Source organism: Lolium rigidum, chromosome 4 (genome assembly GCF_022539505.1).
Source record: "Lolium rigidum isolate FL_2022 chromosome 4, APGP_CSIRO_Lrig_0.1, whole genome shotgun sequence".
Classification (NCBI taxonomy): Eukaryota; Viridiplantae; Streptophyta; class Magnoliopsida; order Poales; family Poaceae; genus Lolium; species Lolium rigidum.
This window is the reverse complement of record NC_061511.1, coordinates 111,479,121-111,498,129: the sequence shown is the minus strand read 5'-3', so window position 1 is coordinate 111,498,129 and position 19,009 is coordinate 111,479,121. Positions and strand designations below refer to the sequence as shown.

The 19,009-nt window shown below is 48.7% G+C and overlaps 2 protein-coding genes and 1 long non-coding RNA gene across 3 annotated transcripts; all 3 read right to left on the bottom strand.

The window, feature by feature from the left end:
- Nucleotides 1-337: 337 nt before the first annotated feature.
- LOC124650458 lies at nucleotides 338-2,301 on the bottom strand. Its single transcript, XR_006987007.1, has 2 exons — nucleotides 2,031-2,301; nucleotides 338-812 (listed from the first exon to the last, which is right to left on the bottom strand). It is a non-coding gene; the product is annotated as an uncharacterized LOC124650458 (long non-coding RNA).
- Nucleotides 2,302-10,778: 8,477 nt separating this feature from the next.
- On the bottom strand, nucleotides 10,779-12,408 carry LOC124647417. Its single transcript, XM_047187367.1, has 4 exons — nucleotides 12,398-12,408; nucleotides 11,480-11,762; nucleotides 11,298-11,405; nucleotides 10,779-10,805 (listed from the first exon to the last, which is right to left on the bottom strand). Exons 1-4 carry the CDS (start codon nucleotides 12,406-12,408, stop codon nucleotides 10,785-10,787), a joined length of 423 nt encoding a protein of 140 aa, XP_047043323.1. The 3' UTR covers nucleotides 10,779-10,784.
- Nucleotides 12,409-15,401: 2,993 nt separating this feature from the next.
- LOC124647416 lies at nucleotides 15,402-18,257 on the bottom strand. The gene is made up of 5 exons (XM_047187366.1): nucleotides 18,216-18,257; nucleotides 17,863-17,945; nucleotides 16,102-16,384; nucleotides 15,920-16,027; nucleotides 15,402-15,428 (listed from the first exon to the last, which is right to left on the bottom strand). The coding sequence occupies exons 1-5, from the start codon at nucleotides 18,255-18,257 to the stop codon at nucleotides 15,408-15,410; spliced, it is 537 nt and encodes a 178-aa protein (XP_047043322.1). The 3' UTR covers nucleotides 15,402-15,407.
- Nucleotides 18,258-19,009: the final 752 nt, after the last annotated feature.

The following is a 19,009-nucleotide window of genomic DNA, read 5'->3' as shown; positions in this document are numbered from 1 at the left end:
GGTACCCTCTGCAACAAGTTGTGTCTGTAAGAAAGATTATGATGTTGATGCTTCATCTCTTGATAATACTTGATTCACACTTTCTGCGCCTAGCTGAAAGGCATTAAAGAAAAGCGCTTATGGGAGACAACCCATCATTTTACTACAACACTTTTGTTTTATACTAGTAGTTGGGGCGCCTCCTCACCGGTCCTTGGGGTCCCAATCAAAGACAAGACACTATTTTTATTGGCCTTTGGCTCAGGACATGCTTCAATTGTCCTCCAACAGAAATAACGATTAGGATTGTGCATTTATCAAAGAGCCAATGTAAGGTGAAGACAAGAGAGCAGCTCAATTGCAAGAATATGAAGCAGTTTCAGCTTCAACCAGCCAATGTAAGGTGAAGACAATAGAGCAGCTCAAGCTTCAACCAATCAACACCGTAACAGCAGTAAAAACCAGCAGTAGCCTTTATTCATCAAAACACATTAGCACATAGCCATAGACCAAACAAAGAACGACTCAGACAACACAAAAGTTCACACCTGCATAGGAAAAGTATATGACACTCATGTTGCTCATTATTCCCAGCACACATATCTAGACTGCCGCACACCAGCGAGACTCAGAATGCAGGCCTATATTTGCAAGTGGTTGTGATGAAGGCGGCTTGAATCTCTAGTTGCTCTGTCTGCTCTTCGATTGGAGGTCGCCGTGGACCTTGATGGTTGTCTTGGTGAGTGATGTGGGCTTCAAGATGCTCTTCGAGTTGATAGCCTGCCATATGTTGAACACGGTCCACGCCGTCCTGACCGAAGAGTCAAGCCTCCCTACGTATTAGTAACATTAAATCCAATATGATCAACATAGCTAATAGCTAAAAGTTATGAGACGAAGACAATGCTCTTTCTACTCCAACAAATGATCAATTACTGGTAGAAAGTCCTCGCATATGTGTTTCCTTTATTGAAGACACATTTTTTAGAACAAAAGATTTAATTCTTGTAAGCACAAATATTTGGTTCTTCGCATTACTTCAATAATTACTAAGACGACATCTATTAGCATGAAACAAATCTAATTTCCTAAGCTCATAAACATGCTAAATAAAGGTGCTCCGATAGTTTATTTAGATCTGCACATAAAAAGTGAATGTGGATATCAGCAGGACAGATCAAAGTCAAACTGAGCAACATTTATCAGCATAATACATTTTTTGAGGTTTCTTTCAGTTTTTTGAAGCTACAACATACCATTAGGTTTTGAGGCATTAATCATTTTGCATGTTGTTTTGATTGACCTACCAAAACAATTATCTTAAAAGAATGGTCTCTGAGTTATAGAGCTAAGCTAGCTCACATACAAATAATTTTAGAGGCCCGCCATCGACTCATATGCAACACACATAAGACAGACCTTATTTAGAAACAAATTATCCACTTTTATTGTTACATATAAACCACACAAAAAAGAAATTTGATTAGAAATGCCTAGTCTAGACAAACCCCAAAAGCAGCACCCTTTCTTTAACAAAGGCTAAATTGGATATGAGAAGATGGAACGAATGGATAAAAATATTCATATGAGCACAATTCCATGGAGGATTGGAGGAGTACACCTATTCATCGAAGCACTAAATCTTTAAGCATGATCAGTTCTTTCACATTGCCCAAATGGTGCCACGAGTAAGCTACCATCTGGACGTTTTTGAAATAAATCTTTAAAAAGCCTATATTTAAATCCATGCATTTGATGTAATGTGAAACCTTATTCAATTTCTCTGGCTGATGCAAATGGGCTAAACAAACCGGAAGGGGATATAACTAAAAAATTCTCACAGACATCAATAAAAAAATCAGCAATAAGCGAGTAAAGATAATCTTTATCGAAGGTTGTCCTAGAGAAAAACAATCAGAACCTAAATGTGAACTTTGTACCAAATGCACAAAAATTTACAACCAATGAGCTATCATTAAGCACCGCTCAGAGCAAGAAAATGTAACGAAGTTTAAATCTCTGTTGCCTATCATTGAAACAAGCTCAAGTACCTTTGAAACAACATATTCATGTGTGGCTATGTAGGTGACTGTGTATACTTCAGTCCATTTTTATAACCTTCATTGCACTTCGATGGAAATTGTTGTGTAATAACTCGCATATCAAACTAAATCTATCCGTGCAGTACACTCAGTGTATCTTGTTGTAACACTGGCCGATGCTCTAAAATAACTTTCCATGTCATCTTGTTTGTGAACTTGGCGTCCAGTGTCCTGTGCTGCAACCAACAAGAACGAAAATAGTGTAATAAAATGGCTAAGATCACTCATCCGTGTCTTGTCGAGAGAAGTTGATGAGGTCTAAGACCCCGTGTGTGGCCCGATCTTGCGGTTGACCCGAAATCCAAGGAGGGAGAGAGGGAGAGCGCGAGGAACACGATGAACACGAAGAACTCACGCACGCACACCAACCCGATACAATCGATACTTACCCCGTGGCTCGATGGACCACGCCAATAGAATCAACCCGGGAGAGACGCGCGGTAGAATCCCGGAGTGAGAGATCGGTGAGGGAGATGAATCTAGGAGTGGGAGAGAGAGTGGGTAGCACTAGAATCTCACACTCACAAATCCAATCATCCAACAAGGGTAGCCTTGATACAAAGGGGATGAAACCCTAAGGAGACAAAGCTCAAATCCACATCTAAGCCTAAATCATGTCTCAAGAGGTAAGGGGGCGACCGGGGGTGCTTATATAGGCATACAAGGCAGCTCGGGTCGAACGGGTACAAGTTGGTGGGGTCAAACCCGTGAAATCCGGTTTGACCGGGTCAAACCGGGTCCGTGACCGGCCCACCCGGTCCAAACCGGGTTCTGGACCGGACGGTGACCGGGTGGGGCGTTCCGAAGCCCCGGGGCTCGCGTCCGGATGGCACAAGTGGAGATTCCGGTCGAAACCGGCCAGGCCGGTCAGGGGGCCGGTCAACCGGGCCTATGACCGGGTGGGCCGGTCAGGGGGCCGGTCAACCGGGCCTGTGACCGGCCGGCCTCCCTCCTCCCGCTTCTTCCTCCTCTTCCTTCCTTCTTCCTTCATTCTTCCTTCCTTCTTCTTCTTCTTCCTTCTTCCTTGCACCATGATGAATGGCTCCTCTTCCCTTCCCTCGCTTCCTTGCACCATGGGTATTCCTCCTCTCCGGTCCTCAATGACTCTTGCACCTAATGACATATAACATGCCGACATGAGGTAGCATTCCATTCAAGGTATCTACGAGGTCGAGTATCGAGAGGAAGGAGTTCACCTTGACGCGTGTAGCGTGGGTTAGGGTTGAAGGTCCACTTGGGGAACTCTTTGGCCATGGTGTAGCGACGTCGGTGACCGGGGCTACATCATCTCCCCCCCCCCTTGGGGAAGAGTCGTCCTCGACTCTTGTTCCTCCTCATCGAAGAGGTAGTCCATGAAGGTTGTCCCATGTAGAGTTGGGTAGTCGCGGTCGAAGAAGAACTTGGAGAAAAACCACTTGCGAAGGGAAAGCTCCAAGAGGCATTTGGCAAAAATGGGAACCAAAAGAGTGTGGATGTATCCAAAATTTGGTAGGGCAAAAATTTGTGCATGTAAGAGTTGTATGGTGTGAAGAATGTGTGTTGTGGCCTTGTCCCAAGCAAATGGAACAAACAAAAGGCAAGTATCGGCGGCAAAATTTGGGGCAAAATTGTTATGTGCAATGGCAAAATGATGGAGACTTCGAGCTTGGAAGAGTATGGTTGGCGTGAGCCGAGTATGAGCTTCCTCAAGTGTGAAAGAATCCATATCAATTGCCAAAGGTGAAATGAGAAATCCAAAGAAGGGCAACCTTTTGTGTGACATGTGGCACAAGATGCATAAGGTGTCTCTCACATGTATGACATGGTCCTTGAGATTCTTGGAGTGTATGATGATAACATCAAGACATACAACAACCATTGTGCCAACAAGATGAGTCAAGATATGTTGCATAAGAGGCAAAAGAGTTGACGAGGAGTTGGACCAAACCGGAAACTCGACAAGGCAAGTCGGAAACACATGAGGGCGAAGGCTTGTGGGAACATACCCTTTGGTGTGATTCCCGCGGGTTAGGTCCTTGTTGGGGTAGCTCTCAATTGCGCGTTTCGTGAGCTCATGCTCCGTAGCGGTGGAAGTAGTCATTCGGGTACCTATACACACAAAAGAGAAAACAAAAAGCGTGTGTGCATGGTAGAGGAACACATCATCCATCATGATGTTCCATGTCTTGTGCACATCACCATTAGTGTCAATCAAGATAGTATGAAATGCATGGCGATGGTGCATATGGCAAGAAGGTGTATTCATGGCATGTGGTAACTCATGATCATCAAAAAGTGAGAAGGCTATGGGGGCCATCTCGTGAACAACGAAATAAGCATTCTTGCATACCAAGCATAAGAAAGAGCAATTGTTCACAATCTTGGATGCAAGGATCATGGAATGGTGTAAGCATTTTGGACAAAGCATGCGGAAGCTAATGTCATCCTTGTCATTATCATTGCAAGCAATACATGGTAAAGAGCAAGTGGTCGACATAGTGCAAGCAATGGTGGAAAAATTGAAGCTCTCATAGCATGGCATGGTCAAGGTATCACAAACACTCACTTCCACATGATCAACAATGTTATCAAGCAAAGTATCGCATGGGAAAATGAAAGTGGCATGTGACGTAGCAAATGTATCATCAAGATCATGCATGCACTCATAAGTCATCATGTCCACTAGTGGGATCATGGCATCATCAACACCTATGTTGTTACCTTTGTTGGCCGACTCATTTGAGGTAGGTGTTGTGGAAGTAGGAGGATCCATGTGGTCGACATGTCCGACTTGGAGCAAGCATGGTGAGATATCATCATCTTCATGCACCATGTACATCGTCTCCATAATCGGGAACTCATCCTCCGTGGAACCTAGTGCAACATAAGAAGACACAAACGAGGGAGAGGTTAATGTGTTAGCAAATGCGATGTCCTCCATGGACCTATCATCTACCTCTCTCAACTCACTTTGTGTATCACTCATGTCCTCCAAACGGAAGCACTCAAACTCACATATGGGGTGGGAGTCACTCAACTCACTATCACTCTCACTCAAGTGGGCTAGGTGGCTCTCATGCTCACATGGGATTGGTACCAACTCATCAATGAAGCATAGGGGAGTAGGCTCGAATTTCTCATCTCCATGCGCCTCCTTGGTTGAAGGGAAATTCCCATGCTCAACCATCTCAACTCCATGCGCCTCCGTAGGTGAAGGGAGAATCCCATGCTCACCATGCTCAACTCCCTCGCCTCCCAAGTCATCCTCAAGCGATGGCACCATGGTGTTGATGAGAGCTAGGCTCGGCTCAACTTCGCCCATGAGTTCACCTTTGCGATCTTCATCTTGAAGTGTTGGCGCTAAGGGCTTCTTGGTGGCTTGTGCTTGTAGCTTGTCGAAGTAGAGCTTCTTGGCGCTTGGCGTTGTGCATTGCCATGCCACATGACCCTTGGCCTTGCACACCTCACATAGGAGATTGGGACATTCCCGTGGAGGGTGGCCTTGTTGCTTGCACTTGTAGCATCGGAGTCCATAGGCATGTGACGAGGTAGGGGCCATTGTGGTCGTGGCACAAGAGGTGGAAGTCGCCTCATGAGGAAGGTATGCGTGATGTGCACTTGCCATCCTTGGAGTGGTAGGCACCCTATCATGGTGTTTGTCGCCTTCATGTCGAGGCTCTCGTCTTCGTGCATCATCACCATGGCTTGAGTGGTGTCGTCGAAGACTCGTGGAAGATGTTGGTCGATGGCGATCATGAAGTGGCTTGTGGCGGCGATGCTCACGGGGTGACATATGTCGATGGGAGCCATGCGACGGTGGTGGTCGACGACGATCATGAGAAGGTGTATGTCGATGACGATCCTTGACGTGCCTAGATGATGGCTCATGCGGCTTGGCATAGTGCTTGTGGCGCCTTGTGGAGCTTGGGGAAGAGTGTCGATGACGATCATGTTGGGGACGCTCTTGATGCTCCATATGATGAACTCGTCGTAGATGATCATGTGCATAAGCACTCTCATGGTGGCGCCTCGTGGAGCTCGAAGAAGTGTGTCGATGGCGATCATGTTGGGGACGCTCTTGATGATCCATATGATGGTGCCATCGTTGAGGTCCTCTATCTTCATATGTAGCTCCATTGGCCAAGTAGGTGACTAGGTGAGGCTCCGCCATGGTGTCGATGTCGTAGGCGTGGCGTTGCTCCACCATGTCGTCCATGCTTGATGAGCCATTGTCGATGTAGAGCTCGTCGAAGTCGTCCTCAAAGTGGTGCTCCACCATGTCGTCCATGTCGAGGATGCTTGGGGAGCCATGGTCGTTGTCGAGCTCCTCGATGTCGGAGATGTCGGTGATGCTTGGGGAGCCATGGTCGTTGTCGAGCTCCTCGATGTCGGAGATGTCGGTGATGCTTGGGGAGCCATAGTCGGAGTAGAGCTCCACATGTCCCTCCACATCCGCGGTGCTTGAGGAGGTATCTTCCTCGAAGTGCTCCATGTACTCCTCCGTATCTTCATCTTCGCTATCCATGTTAGCACGATGGTATCTATATGGTGTATGTTAGTGGAAGGAGACTACCTCGCACTCTTACCAAGGTAAGATAGTATTGAGGCCATCCACCAAGTCAAAAGTAAGATCAAGTGTATCGGGGACACACGCAAAACCACACGCAAAAGCTAGCAAATATGGTGTTAGGCGAGTGTTGTGGAAAGCCAAAAGACGAAATCCGAAATCAAGTGTATTTTCAAGAGTGGTGGAAATCCAAAAGTTCAAATGTCAAAGCGATGATCACTATAAACACGGAAAAGATGTGGAACACACACACGAGATAAGCGGGGTTAGTGCAACCAAAAGTGAGCGGAAAAGTGTATGTACGGATGCTCGGTGTCACACTAACACAAGGAGAGGCAAAGCTTTGGTTGCAAAGGAAGAGACAACTAGATTCACACGTGACCTCTCTTCTCTTCTCTCTCTTTGCTTAAAGGCTTTTTCTCTTTTGTATTTGGTGGCACTTGCACTCTTTTGTATCTATGGTGGCACTTGCACTCTTTTGTATGTATGATTGCACTTGCACTCTTTTTGTGCTTTTCTTTCTTTTTTCACGCTCTATGTTAGCGTTAGCTCGCTCTTGCTATCTTGCCACACGAGTTTTGCTTAGAAGCTTGACTCCACACTACACACACACCTCACAATCGGGGCCACGTGCAATGTCTCGCAACACTCAATAAGCAATGCTCGATAGGATAGATCGCAAAAGAAGAGGGGTTACAAGGTGGGGAATGCAAGTTATACCTAAGATGTTAGGCGGTGTCGGAACACACAACTTGCGATGAAGGCGGTGATGTCAAAAGTACGGTTGCAAGTTCGGGGTGCCTCGGATGTCGTCGCTTGCTTCGGAGCTGCGGGTTAGTTTCACAAACAAGGCACTCAAACCGGAACAAGCAAACACAAACAAGTACGCTTGTTTGTCGGTGGTTGGGGATGATGGCGATGCTTGCCGGCGGAGGGGAGGAGTGGCGGTGGTCGGCGGTGGAGGTGGAGGGGTGGCGCCCGGTCCAGGGGCCGGTTGGACCGGACTCAGGGCCGGCTCGGCCGGTCACACGGCCGGTCGACCGGGTTCCGGGCTGGCCCGGCCGGTCTGCAGCCCGGTTGACCGGATTTCTCAACCGGGACGCAGTTTCTCTCTCTGTTCTTCACGAAAATCGACCAAATTGACCAAATCGGAGGGAAACGATGGAATTGGGGGCTAAAAGTTGGGGAGATAGTAGATCAAGCACTCCAACACCAAATCCATGGACCAAAACCACTCAAAACGCAACCAAATCACGAGATCGGTCCAAAGGCAAATTAGGGCTATTTTTGGGGATTTTTGGGGAAAAATTTTAGGGACGAAATTGGATGGGTGGGGGGTCAAATCCGCGGAAACCAAAGGCTACGATACCATATGATGAGGTCTAAGACCCCGTGTGTGGCCCGATCTTGCGGTTGACCCGAAATCCAAGGAGGGAGAGAGGGAGAGCGCGAGGAACACGATGAACACGAAGAACTCACGCACGCACACCAACCCGATACAATCGATACTTACCTCCGTGGCTCGATGGACCACGCCAATAGAATCAACCCGGGAGAGACGCGCGTAGAATCCCGGAGTGAGAGATCGGTGAGGGAGATGAATCTAGGAGTGGGAGAGAGAGTGGGTAGCACTAGAATCTCACACTCACAAATCCAATCATCCAACAAGGGTAGCCTTGATACAAAGGGGATGAAACCCTAAGGAGACAAAGCTCAAATCCACATCTAAGCCTAAATCATGTCTCAAGAGGTAAGGGGGCGACCGAGGGTGCTTATATAGGCATACAAGGCAGCTCGGGTCGAACGGGTACAAGTTGGTGGGGTCAAACCCGTGAAATCCGGTTTGACCGGGTCAAACCGGGTCTGTGACCGGCCCATCCGGTCCAAACCGGGTTCTGGACCGGACGGTGACCGGTGGGGCGTTCGAAGCCCCGGGACTCGCGTCCGGATGGCACAAGCGGAGATTCCGGTCGAAACCGGCCAGGCCGGTCAGGGGGCCGGTCAACCGGGCCTATGACCGGGTGGGCCGGTCAGGGGGCCGGTCAACCGGGCCTGTGACCGGCCGGCCTCCCTCCTCCCGCTTCTTCTTCCTCTTCCTTCCTTCTTCCTTCATTCTTCCTTCCTTCTTCTTCTTCTTCCTTCTTCCTTGCACCATGATGAATGGCTCCTCTTCCCTTCCCTCGCTTCCTTGCACCATGGGTGTTCCTCCTCTCCGGTCCTCGATGACTCTTGCACCTAATGACATATAACATGCCGACATGAGGTAGCATTCCATTCAAGGTATCTACGAGGTCGAGTATCGAGAGGAAGGAGTTCACCTTGACGCGTGTAGCGTGGGTTAGGGTTGAAGGTCCACTTGGGGAACTCTTTTGTGACGCCCCGGAACCGGTACCATGAGGATCGCAGCGAACCCGCCGAAATCCGCATGATATCGATTCTAGGAGACGCACCACCAAGCGCCTCGTACACGCCGAAGCATGCACGCGATGCGGGTGGAATCAATCACGAGCGGTTACATTACAACAGGATTACAATAGAGCCCACAAAAACATATATTACAACAACGACTCCAACGAGTCAAGATACAAATATACAATACAAAGATCCAAGTCATACAGAAGATCAAATACGTCCGAGTACGGACAAGATACAAATTTGGACTAAGAGTCCTGAAGATAACCAGTGGCGTCCATAACCCTGCCCAGGCCAAGCCGGAAGGGTAACCTTGCTAACGTCGTCTTCATCGAACATATCTTCATACCTGCCCGGTTATGTCCCGTAGAAGCGGCAATAAGTACGGGTTCGTACTTAACAAGACTTCAAGACGTATAAGCATTCGTCAACCAGTCGTCCTTTGTACTTGAGGCACGCAGGGGACTTAGAGGACGCAAGAGGAACGTCATAGGCAATATGGTGGGGTTAAGCGGCAGCGCGCTAGCACTAAAAACCTATGGAGACACTCTACAACATTCGTCTAATCAGAGAAGATGAGAGAGCGCATAAACTAACGGTTCTATACTTTGCGGACATAACACGGCCGATGCGTTCCCCTCGCAAGGAAGTACTTACAAGGGCACTCACACGGTTGTCAAGTTTTAACCATTTATTATTAAAGTTGTGCTAACTTACTACATAAGTTATTATGATTGAAACAACAGGTGTAAGTTGTCTATGGTCGAGTCATACAGCTCCAAGTCGTCCATAACCGCGGACGCGGCTTATCGATAAGATTTAACCCTGCAGGGGTGCCCAAATGTGCCCACACGCACGATCAATCCAACCTAGCAAGGGAAGGATATCACGACTCGCACTCTCCTTCACGACAACAATGTCCAGGAAGCCACCTAACTAAGTTAAACCCGAATCGAAGTCCGGCCGTATCTCCGAAACGGACCTAGCTATTGCGTGCACGGCTTCGAGGGTCAAAATACACTCAGGGGCAAATGACCCGCTTCAGCATGCGATAAACGCTCAGGCCGCAAACCTATACGTGCATACCGGAAACAAGGGATACAAGGCACCCGGGGGCTTCCCAAAGTAAATAAGTAACAAGTCGGCATGCACGCAAACAACAAATGGTAAAACATTGCAAACTAGTTGTGGCCACTGGACAAAGTTGTAGATTCGGCGGTGGTCAAGGGGAGACCCGAAGCATACCCACGTGTGGTTAGAGCGCTCGGTCTCGGAACGATTAACAAGAACTCGGGGTCCTAGGTTTCATGGAAACACAAGTGAGCCGTCACAAAACGATCAACTGACCCACCGATGTCTCCGCTAACAACTATTAGAAAGTAACCATGATACCCTCAACAGATATATCCATAAACCATGTGTCATGTTCCCCAATAGATAACCCGATAAGATAGCAGTAACGGTAACGAGATATAAACAGCACTAGCATGCACTACGACTCGCAAGGCATACCCGAAACCAAACAATAGCTGTAGGAGGTGGTGGTGGCAATATGGGCTGCTTGGGGTAACAAGTGGAAGGGGCACGTGACAAGAACGCAACTTAAGGATAGCATGAGGGAGAAGGCAAAATAAAATAGGTGAGCGACTTCGCAGGGCGGGAGTATAAGGGAAATGCTTGCCTGTTAAAGCTTGCCGAGGAACATCCGGAGAACTTGTCGTATCTCACCACACCACTTCGTGATCCTATCCGGGAAGAAGCAAATGCTACAACAAACAACGTGTGCAAGTCTTACTACTACGGATAAAGAAGATCCAGCATGATCAAGATGATATGCATGATATGGCAACGATGATGCGGTGCAACTTACCCAATTTAAGCGGAATCGGAATTCCGGTCAAACAATTATTAGGTTTGAGTTGCATTTCTACCGGCAAAATTAATGGTTGCTTAACATGGCATGACATGGCAGGGGTGATCTACTTCAAAGTTAAACGGAGCGGGAAAATCCTAGGTGGATATCCGAAATACTCCGCATATATGTGAGGTGAAAAGCACAAACTATCACATCGTGACATGATGCTGGATGCAAACAGATGAATGGATGGCATATTAATGTTCAGCACATTTTTCTGGTCAATTTTCATATAAAATAGTTTGCATTTCGAGTTACAGATTTAAAGATATGAATTTAACAAGATATGAACATTTTCTGGAATTCCTGGAAAAACAGAGAAAGGGCCAGATGCTTTTCTCACCCAGAAGGAAGCGAGCATGAGAGGCTGATGCGCGGGCCCGAACGCTGACTGGATGCTAAAGAGGCAGAAGCTGCTTTGCTGGGCTGGTAGACACTGACGGTTGGGTCCCTGCTGTCAGCAGGGAAGGGAAATAAAATAAGCAAAAGGTGAGGTTTGCATGCAACAGGATTTGAACAGAGGACCTCACGATGCAAACATAGATCGAACCAGATGAGCTGGGTGCTGGATGCTGAATGAGAACTGGCGCGCAACAAGTTGAAGTAGAAGCGGCCGTGCCTCGATCTGATGGCGTAGACGGGGAACAGGTACTGCCGGAGGCGGACGGAGAAAACAGGCGGCGCTGCGTGTTCACGTACACGAGGGAGCGTGACCTGCCGGCGGTGGTGAGGTAGAGTCGACCTTGAGGGAAACCGTGATGAGGACGGAGAGGGTCGAGGCAGATGAGGCCGACGGGCGGCGAGCGCGCTCAGGCCAGAGCGTGGGCGTCGCAGTCACGCGGGAAGACGAGCCGGACGAGGAGCTCTTGGTCGACGGAGATGCAGGCCGGGGACGGCGAGGTCGATGAAGGTGAGCAGGTGCGCGTGCAGACCGCGGGCGTGCACGCTCGAGACCGGAACGTGCTGGGGCGCGTGCCAGCGATGAAGGAGAGAACGCGCTGCTGCCGGGAGGCGTTGGAGACGCGGCGGCCGGCGATCGGTCGAAGACGTGGTCGACGGAGTACTGCTCTGAGGCGAGGCGCTTGCGGACGAGGACGACGATGCGTGGACGGAGAAGAACATGAGCGCGGTGCAGGTCTTGGCCGAGCAGATGCCGACGGTCGCAGAGCGTGGCGGCGCACACACGAAGAGAGGTCCGCGACGGAGGCGTTCTACGGCGTCGGGAGCGAGGTGGAGGCGCGAACGGCGCACGGAGGATACGGAGACCGGCGGCACTTGCGGACGCGGTCGAGGACGGAAACGAGCTGTGGCTGTTTTTCTCTCGGGATGTAAGAAGGAGGACGAGGGAAAAAAGAGAGGAGTGGCGGCGGAGAGGAAGGAGAGGGACTAGGGTTGCAGGATAGCACCGAGGTTGGATTTATAGGAGGGGAACGAGATGCTTACGGCCGTCCCATCGTCAAGACAGCGACGTGCAAGTGCTTGGATGTGCTGCCGTACTAGACGAAGGAGAAAAGAAGAGATGGTGGCTTCGTTGGGGAAAGATGGGCCAGACGTGGCTTGGAGTTGGAAGAGATGGGTCGGATGGAGGGGTACCCAGAACGTGAGCTACTGCTGGGCTTCTTTTTCTCCTCAAGTTTTTCTCTTCTTTCCTTCATGAAATCTTTTAGGGAAAAGGAAGGCTACGGTGGAGATTAAACAAAGAAACAAAGCAAGACGTTGTGGCCTAGATCAGAGTAAAAGGAGGCCAAAAGAAGGACGTAGTCTAGCTTCAAAAGGAATTGCCCGTCTAGTTTGTCTTCCTAGAATTTGATTCTTGCAAAGGAGATCAAAAGGAGAATAACGAAGAAAGAGAGACAGAGGAGGTATGGGTCAGGCCCTTCCGCAAACATTTTCCAAACTTGAATTTGATTTGAAACCATTTTGCAAACAGGTACAAATTAAGTTGTATATGGTTTTCCTTGAAAGTAAGAAGAAGGTGGGATGGTTTTATTAAACCATCTGAGAGGGAAAATAAAAGAATTTTAATTTAGAAAAATAACTTTTATTTGATAAAATCCTGTGGATGATATGGTGCATGATGCCATGATGATGCATAAAAGAAAAGAACAAGCAAAATGTATTAGGTTATTACCCTGGGCCGTTACAATCGACACCACTAACAAGGAATCTCGCCCCGAGATTCCACGTCAACCTAAGGGGGAGTTGGTTAAACTATCGAGTCTTCTTGTACCATGTTGACAAACACCCGACCTTGCCGTGGAACCTTCTTCTGATGAAGTGTTGACCTTCTCGACACCACTAACAAGAATTCTTGCTCCATGTTGATTGAGTCGACACCACTAACAAGGGTTGTTGCTCCGTTGTCGATGATGCGCTTTCGTCGGGGCCTCCGAAGATCGGACCTATTAGGATAAGGCAAAAATCGTCCAACCCACGTCGGAACCTAAGACCTAGACAAACTCAGATAAGAGAGAAGACTCAAAACTCGCATAGATAAGAGGAGAAAGAATAGAGGTAAGGAGAAAAATCAGAGCTAATCAGATCTATCCAACGAATTTTAGAAAATAGTTTGGACTCTCTAAACTCAACGACCATTGGCAAGGTTATCCTAAAGGCTGGACTAGTGGGGTACCGTCAACCTGATGCTCTGATACCAACTTGTGACGCCCCGGAACCGGTACCATGAGGATCGCAGCGAACCCGCCGAAATCCGCATGATATCGATTCTAGGAGACGCACCACCAAGCGCCTCGTACACGCCGAAGCATGCACGCGATGCGGGTGGAATCAATCACGAGCGGTTACATTACAACAGGATTACAATAGAGCCCACAAAAACATATATTACAACAACGACTCCAACGAGTCAAGATACAAATATACAATACAAAGATCCAAGTCATACAGAAGATCAAATACGTCCGAGTACGGACAAGATACAAATTTGGACTAAGAGTCCCGAAGATAACCGATGGCGTCCATAACCCCGCCTGAGCCAAGCCGGAAGGGTAACCTTGCTAACGTCGTCTTCATCGAACATATCTTCATACCTGCCCGGTTATGTCCCGTAGAAGCGACAATAAGTACGGGTTCGTACTTAACAAGACTTCAAGACGTATAAGCATTCGTCAACCGGTCGTCCTTTGTACTTGAGGCACGCAGGGGACTTAGAGGACGCAAGAGGAACGTCATAGGCAATATGGTGGGGTTAAGCGGCAGCGCGCTAGCACTAAAAACCTATGGAGACACTCTACAACATTCGTCTAATCAGAGAAGATGAGAGAGCGCATAAACTAACAGTTCTATACTTTGCAGACATAACACAGCCGATGCGTTCCCCCCTCGCAAGGAAGTACTTACAAGGGCACTCACACGGTTGTCAAGTTTTAACCATTTATTATTAAAGTTGTGCTAACTTACTACATAAGTTATTATGATTGAAACAACAGGTGTAAGTTGTCTATGGTCGAGTCATACGACTCAAGTCGTCCATAACCGCGGACGCGGCTTATCGATAAGATTTAACCTGCGGAGGTGCCCAAATGTGCCCACACGCACGATCAATCCAACCTAGCAAGGGAAGGATATCACGACTCGCACTCTCCTTCACGACAACAATGTCCAGGAAGCCACCTAACTAAGTTAAACCCGAATCGAAGTCCGGCCGTATCTCCGAAACGGACCTAGCTATTGCGTGCACGGCTTCCGAGGGTCAAAATACACTCAGGGGCAAATGACCCGCTTCAACGATGCGATAAACGCTCGAGCCGCAAACCTATACGTGCATACCGGAAACAAGGGATACAAGGCACCCAGGGGCTTCCCAAAGTAAATAAGTAACAAGCTGGCATGCACGCAAACAACAAATGGTAAAACATTGCAAACTAGTTGTGGCCACTGGACAAAGTTGTAGATTCCGGCAGTGGTCAAGGGGAGACCCAGAAGCATACCCACGTGTGGTTAGAGCGCTCAGTCTCGGAACAGTTAACAAGAACTCGGGGTCCTAGGTTTCATGGAAACACAAGTGAGCCGTCACAAAACGATCAACTGACCCACCGATGTCTCCGCTAACAACTATTAGAAAGTAACCATGATACCCTCAACAGATATATCCATAAACCATGTGTCATGTTCCCCAATAGATAACCCGATAAGATAGCAATGACTTGTAACGAGATATAAACAGCACTAGCATGCACTACGACTCGCAAGGCATACCCGAAACCAAACAATAGCTGTAGGAGGTGGTGGTGGCAATATGGGCTGCTTGGGGTAACAAGTGGAAGGGGCACGTGACAAGAACGCAACTTAAGGATAGCATGAGGGAGAAGGCAAAATAAAATAGGTGAGCGACTTCTGCAGGGGCAGGAGTATAAGGGAAATGCTTGCCTGTTAAAGCTTGCCGAGGAACATCCGGAGAACTTGTCGTATCTCACCACACCACTTCGTGATCCTATCCGGGAAGAAGCAAATGCTACAACAAACAACGTGTGCAAGTCTTACTACTACGGATAAAGAAGATCCAGCATGATCAAGATGATATGCATGATATGGCAACGATGATGCGGTGCAACTTACCCAATTTAAGCGGAATCGGAATTCGGTCAAACAATTATTAGGTTTGAGTTGCATTTCTACCAGCAAAATTAATGGTTGCTTAACATGGCATGACATGGCAGGGGTGATCTACTTCAAAGTTAAACGGAGCGGGAAAATCCTAGGTGGATATCCGAAATACTCCGCATATATGTGAGGTGAAAAGCACAAACTATCACATCGTGACATGATGCTGGATGCAAACAGATGAATGGATGGCATATTAATGTTCAGCACATTTTTCTGGTCAATTTTCATATAAAATAGTTTGCATTTCGAGTTACAGATTTAAAGATATGAATTTAACAAGATATGAACATTTTCTGGAATTCCTGGAAAAACAGAGAAAGGGCCAGATGCTTTTCTCACCCAGAAGGAAGCGAGCATGAGAGGCTGATGCGCGGGCCCGAACGCTGACTGGATGCTAAAGAGGCAGAAGCTGCTTTGCTGGGCTGGTAGACACTGACGGTTGGGTCCCTGCTGTCAGCAGGGAAGGGAAATAAAATAAGCAAAAGGTGAGGTTTGCATGCAACAGGATTTGAACAGAGGACCTCACGATGCAAACATAGATCGAACCAGATGAGCTGGGTGCTGGATGCTGAATGAGAACTGGCGCGCAACAAGTTGAAGTAGAAGCGGCCGTGCCTCGATCTGATGGCGTAGACGGGGAACAGGTACTGCCGGAGGCGGACGGAGAAAACAGGCGGCGCTGCGTGTTCACGTACACGAGGGAGCGTGACCTGCCGGCGGTGGTGAGGTAGAGTCGACCTTGAGGGAAACCGTGATGAGGACGGAGAGGGTCGAGGCAGATGAGGCCGACGGGCGGCGAGCGCGCTCAGGCCAGAGCGTGGGCGTCGCAGTCACGCGGGAAGACGAGCCGGACGAGGAGCTCTTGGTCGACGGAGATGCAGGCCGGGGACGGCGAGGTCGATGAAGGTGAGCAGGTGCGCGTGCAGACCGCGGGCGTGCACGCTCGAGACCGGAACGTGCTGGGGCGCGTGCCAGCGATGAAGGAGAGAACGCGCTGCTGCCGGGAGGCGTTGGAGACGCGGCGGCCGGCGATCGGTCGAAGACGTGGTCGACGGAGTACTGCTCTGAGGCGAGGCGCTTGCGGACGAGGACGACGATGCGTGGACGGAGAAGAACATGAGCGCGGTGCAGGTCTTGGCCGAGCAGATGCCGACGGTCGCAGAGCGTGGCGGCGCACACACGAAGAGAGGTCCGCGACGGAGGCGTTCTACGGCGTCGGGAGCGAGGTGGAGGCGCGAACGGCGCACGGAGGATACGGAGACCGGCGGCACTTGCGGACGCGGTCGAGGACGGAAACGAGCTGTGGCTGTTTTTCTCTCGGGATGTAAGAAGGAGGACGAGGGAAAAAAGAGAGGAGTGGCGGCGGAGAGGAAGGAGAGGGACTAGGGTTGCAGGATAGCACCGAGGTTGGATTTATAGGAGGGGAACGAGATGCTTACGGCCGTCCCATCGTCAAGACAGCGACGTGCAAGTGCTTGGATGTGCTGCCGTACTAGACGAAGGAGAAAAGAAGAGATGGTGGCTTCGTTGGGGAAAGATGGGCCAGACGTGGCTTGGAGTTGGAAGAGATGGGTCGGATGGAGGGGTACCCAGAACGTGAGCTACTGCTGGGCTTCTTTTTCTCCTCAAGTTTTTCTCTTCTTTCCTTCATGAAATCTTTTAGGGAAAAGGAAGGCTACGGTGGAGATTAAACAAAGAAACAAAGCAAGACGTTGTGGCCTAGATCAGAGTAAAAGGAGGCCAAAAGAAGGACGTAGTCTAGCTTCAAAAGGAATTGCCCGTCTAGTTTGTCTTCCTAGAATTTGATTCTTGCAAAGGAGATCAAAAGGAGAATAACGAAGAAAGAGAGACAGAGGAGGTATGGGTCAGGCCCTTCCGCAAACATTTTCCAAACTTGAATTTGATTTGAAACCATTTTGCAAACAGGTACAAATTAAGTTGTATATGGTTTTCCTTGAAAGTAAGAAGAAGGTGGGATGGTTTTATTAAACCATTCGAGAGGGAAAATAAAAGAATTTTAATTTAGAAAAATAACTTTTATTTGATAAAATCCTGTGGATGATATGGTGCATGATGCCATGATGATGCATAAAAGAAAAGAACAAGCAAAATGTATTAGGTTATTACCCTGGGCCGTTACATCTTTGGCCATGGTGTAGCGACGTCGGTGATCGGGGCTACATCAGAAGTTGGGTTGGGGTAGAAGACGGTCAGCACTTGCAGACCTAGAGTATTATGCATGTCCTTCTTTGAGCTTCTCAATCAAACCCCGTGAAAGTAACCAAATGAGCACACGGAGATAATAAGCAATAGGGCCATGTTCAATTATTTGCGGTATGGTGGAGAAATTACCCTCAGGCAGCATCTGCATACAGAAAGAATAAACTAACAATCAAGAATGTTGCAGTGTACATCAGAATGGAACTAAATAGACGGACACAGATTATGCTTCGGACTTCCATGCATCATAAGCCTAATTAGCTTATAATCAGAAACGAAGTGGAAAACAGAGTCAATTAGACGACTGGTAATTTTTTTATTTGATATTTTAGAAGTTGGACAAGATTTTTTTCCATTAGTGTAAGAAACTGAAGTAACTAAGAAAACTTGAAGGTGTAGTGCTGTAGCATCTCACCCTCCAGTTCTGAAGGCTGTAGCATCTCACCCTCCAGATCATGGCCGTGTTTCCAGGAAACTCCATTTTACCTCTTGGCTCCCCTGAGTCCTCCTCGCTTTCTTCCCCTGAACGCCAAGATGGTCTGCACCAACACCATCATCAGTTAGTTAACTCATCGAAGAGCAAATTGCAACTACACAGCAAATCGACCACCTCCTTGTCGGATGGGATGTGGCGCGTGTTCTGCCTGTAGAACTATTGTTGCACTCAAATTGCAAGGATTGAGAGCTCACCTCATCCACTAGATTCACACAGGAGGAGATAGTGGCAGAGAAATCATTACGAGACAAGGGGAAATATTAGAGATCTCTACCTCGTCTTCCCACACAGAAAACATCAGGTGATCGATTTTCCTTCACCAGCGGCACTGCGCGCAGCAGGCCATCGTTGAGGCTACCTCCTTGAGCATCCATGGTGAGCCCCTTCGCTCCGCCCCTCTATTTGCATCCCCGCACACGACCCCTCATCAAGAGGGAGAGAGGGGGAGGCAAAACCTGCACCAAACCGGCAGAATTTGTGAGATGCGAGAGGAGGAGCCGAGAACCTGGGTGTGGAGGCCGGTGGAAACGGATCTTGACCTGTGGGGGGTCGTGGGGTGGGGAAGAGCAAGCGCCTGCACCCCTGAACGACCTGATCTGCTCCACACAGTCGCGGGAGGGTGGAGGCGTTGTGTGCCGTCCGCCGGCGCCGCGGTTGGGAGATTGGTGAGGAGGAAGAGGCGTGCGTGCGTGGGAGAGCGGCGGCAGCACGCG